The sequence below is a fragment of the Psammomys obesus genome, unplaced genomic scaffold (assembly GCF_907164565.1).
Source record: "Psammomys obesus unplaced genomic scaffold, mPsaObe1.curated_primary_1811, whole genome shotgun sequence".
NCBI lineage: Eukaryota > Metazoa > Chordata > Mammalia > Rodentia > Muridae > Psammomys > Psammomys obesus.
In genome coordinates this window covers 28,716,638-28,718,535 of record NW_026596117.1, presented here as the reverse complement: position 1 = coordinate 28,718,535, position 1,898 = coordinate 28,716,638, and the positions used below count along the sequence as shown (strand labels likewise).

General features: G+C 44.9%; 1 protein-coding gene across 3 annotated transcripts in view; it reads right to left on the bottom strand.

Annotated features, from left to right (window-relative positions):
* The window catches only part of Dapk1 (death associated protein kinase 1), a 150,253-nt gene that overhangs the window by 35,062 nt on the left and 113,293 nt on the right, over window positions 1–1,898 (bottom strand). For all 3 annotated transcript variants that reach the window (XR_008722758.1, XM_055629232.1, XM_055629231.1), the window contains exons 12-13: window positions 1,285–1,404; window positions 730–828 (exon numbers count right to left, since the gene is read on the bottom strand). Coding sequence is in view for 2 of the 3 variants with exons in the window: in XM_055629232.1 (XP_055485207.1) it covers window positions 730–828; window positions 1,285–1,404 (219 nt within the window). In the remaining variant the exon portion in view is untranslated. The remainder of the gene's footprint in view (window positions 1–729; window positions 829–1,284; window positions 1,405–1,898) is intronic.

The window sequence follows — 1,898 nt, the reverse complement described above, 5'->3', positions numbered from 1 at the left end:
AAAGAAAGAAAGAAAGAAAGAAAGAAAGAAAGAAAGAAAGAAAGAAAAAAATCACATGTGTTCAAAGCGCTTCTGTACAATGATGCAGCTTGCATAGAACTGGGCTCATCCTCCAATGCACCCTAAATCACCTGTGAACTACTCATAACCTGGTGCAGCTGAAATGCCATGGGAGCAGTTGTTATTTTTCATCACCTAGACACTAATGAGAAGACAAACATTCTGGATTTTCCTCCCCAACAAACACTCTTGTCCACATTTGATTAGAACAGGGATTGAGTTTGTGGATTCTCGGGGACAAATTACAGTTTTTATGACAGCTAGTGACAGCTTCAGGGCCACAGTCATAGACTGTCCCTCAAGGACAGCTGCATGTATAATGTTATCTGCACCAGGATGGGTGTCCATGTCCAGAGGCACAATAAACACACAGGCTAATTAATTTCTGAGTAGATTAACTATACAGTAAAAACTTTTCCAAGTGTGAACTTGTAACACTGTTGAATGAATGTGATCCTAGAGGCAAGAGGCCACAAGACAGGAGCAAAGCCTGCAAGGGAGGTGAGGTGCACCTTACCCTGGTAGTGTCAGACCACACAGGCTCTTTACACTCCCTTCTCATAGGAAATGACACAACTAGACATGCTCCCCCACTTACTGCATCTACAGTGAGGAAGACATTTGGGAATGCATGCAATGAATTCATTTTTAATGGCACAGAATTATGACCTTATCCTGAACGTCAATCCTTGAGCCTCGTTTCAGGAGTAACTGTAGCATCTGGATATTCCCACAGCCAGCAGCAATCAGTAACGGAGGTGTTCCATGCTGCAAGAGAGAAAGAACATATTCTGTTTTTTCAGGTTTGGTAGGAAAGGAAAAGCCCACACTGTCATGGATATCCTTTTCCTGATGTGTCCACACCAGACCTTGGATCTCCACAGGCACAAAGCTTGGGTGACAGGAAGGGAACACACTGTCAAGAGGACAAGAAGCCCCTTCTCATTCAGACTGACACTCAATGATGGTGCTGCTATTGGTTGGAGAAGAGCCAGAATTTCAAAGGTGCAGGAGCGACTGGGGTGTGAAGGAAGGCCCTCTAGGTAAAATGTCCTTATTTGCAACTCAAATCACTCTAAACAGAAAGGATTTTCCCACAGAATGGAGGTTCTATTTGTTGCATGGGAGGGTTGGAGGAGCAGCTGGGTTCCCTTGGAACTTGGACTTCTGGGTGCACAGTCTGAGATGTAATCCTCTAGCACCCCTGGCAGAGGAGAGCCAGACCTTGTTGGGCTGGTTGACGTCATAGCTGGACAATGAGCCCAGGAGGTGCTGCAGGCCTGGGACGTTGTCATCATTGATGGCATGGATGATGGCTTTCATCACAAAGGAGTCTTCCTCATCCTGAGAGACAGCGGGATGGAAAGAGTTAGCATACTGGCCAAGGCTCTCATCAGCATAGTGAACCCTCGCTTGCCATAGGGGCACTCTGGTGGAAGAATGCCACTTAATTCCCAATCCACACAGTCACAAAGGGATTTGAGCGGTGAACTTTTGACCTTTCGTGCTGCCAACTATTACCACTTAATACCTAATTGAGCCTGGTGTCACCCACATTGTAACTAAGAGCAAATTGTTTTTGAGGTTCACATTTTGAACAAAGATGCTGACTAATGATCCTCTGTTTGTCTTAGGAATCTGTCAAAATACAGTAACCAGAAAGCACTGTGTTCCTTTGTGACCTGAACTCTCCTGCTGGATAAAGGAGAGAAACAGAACCTAGGAAATCCATGGTTTGTTAAAGAAGAAAATCTCATTTGCTAAATTTTCCAATTGCAAAATTGCCTTTATTTCCCTTCCCTTCCCTTCCCTTCCCTTCCCTTCCCTTCCCTTCCCTT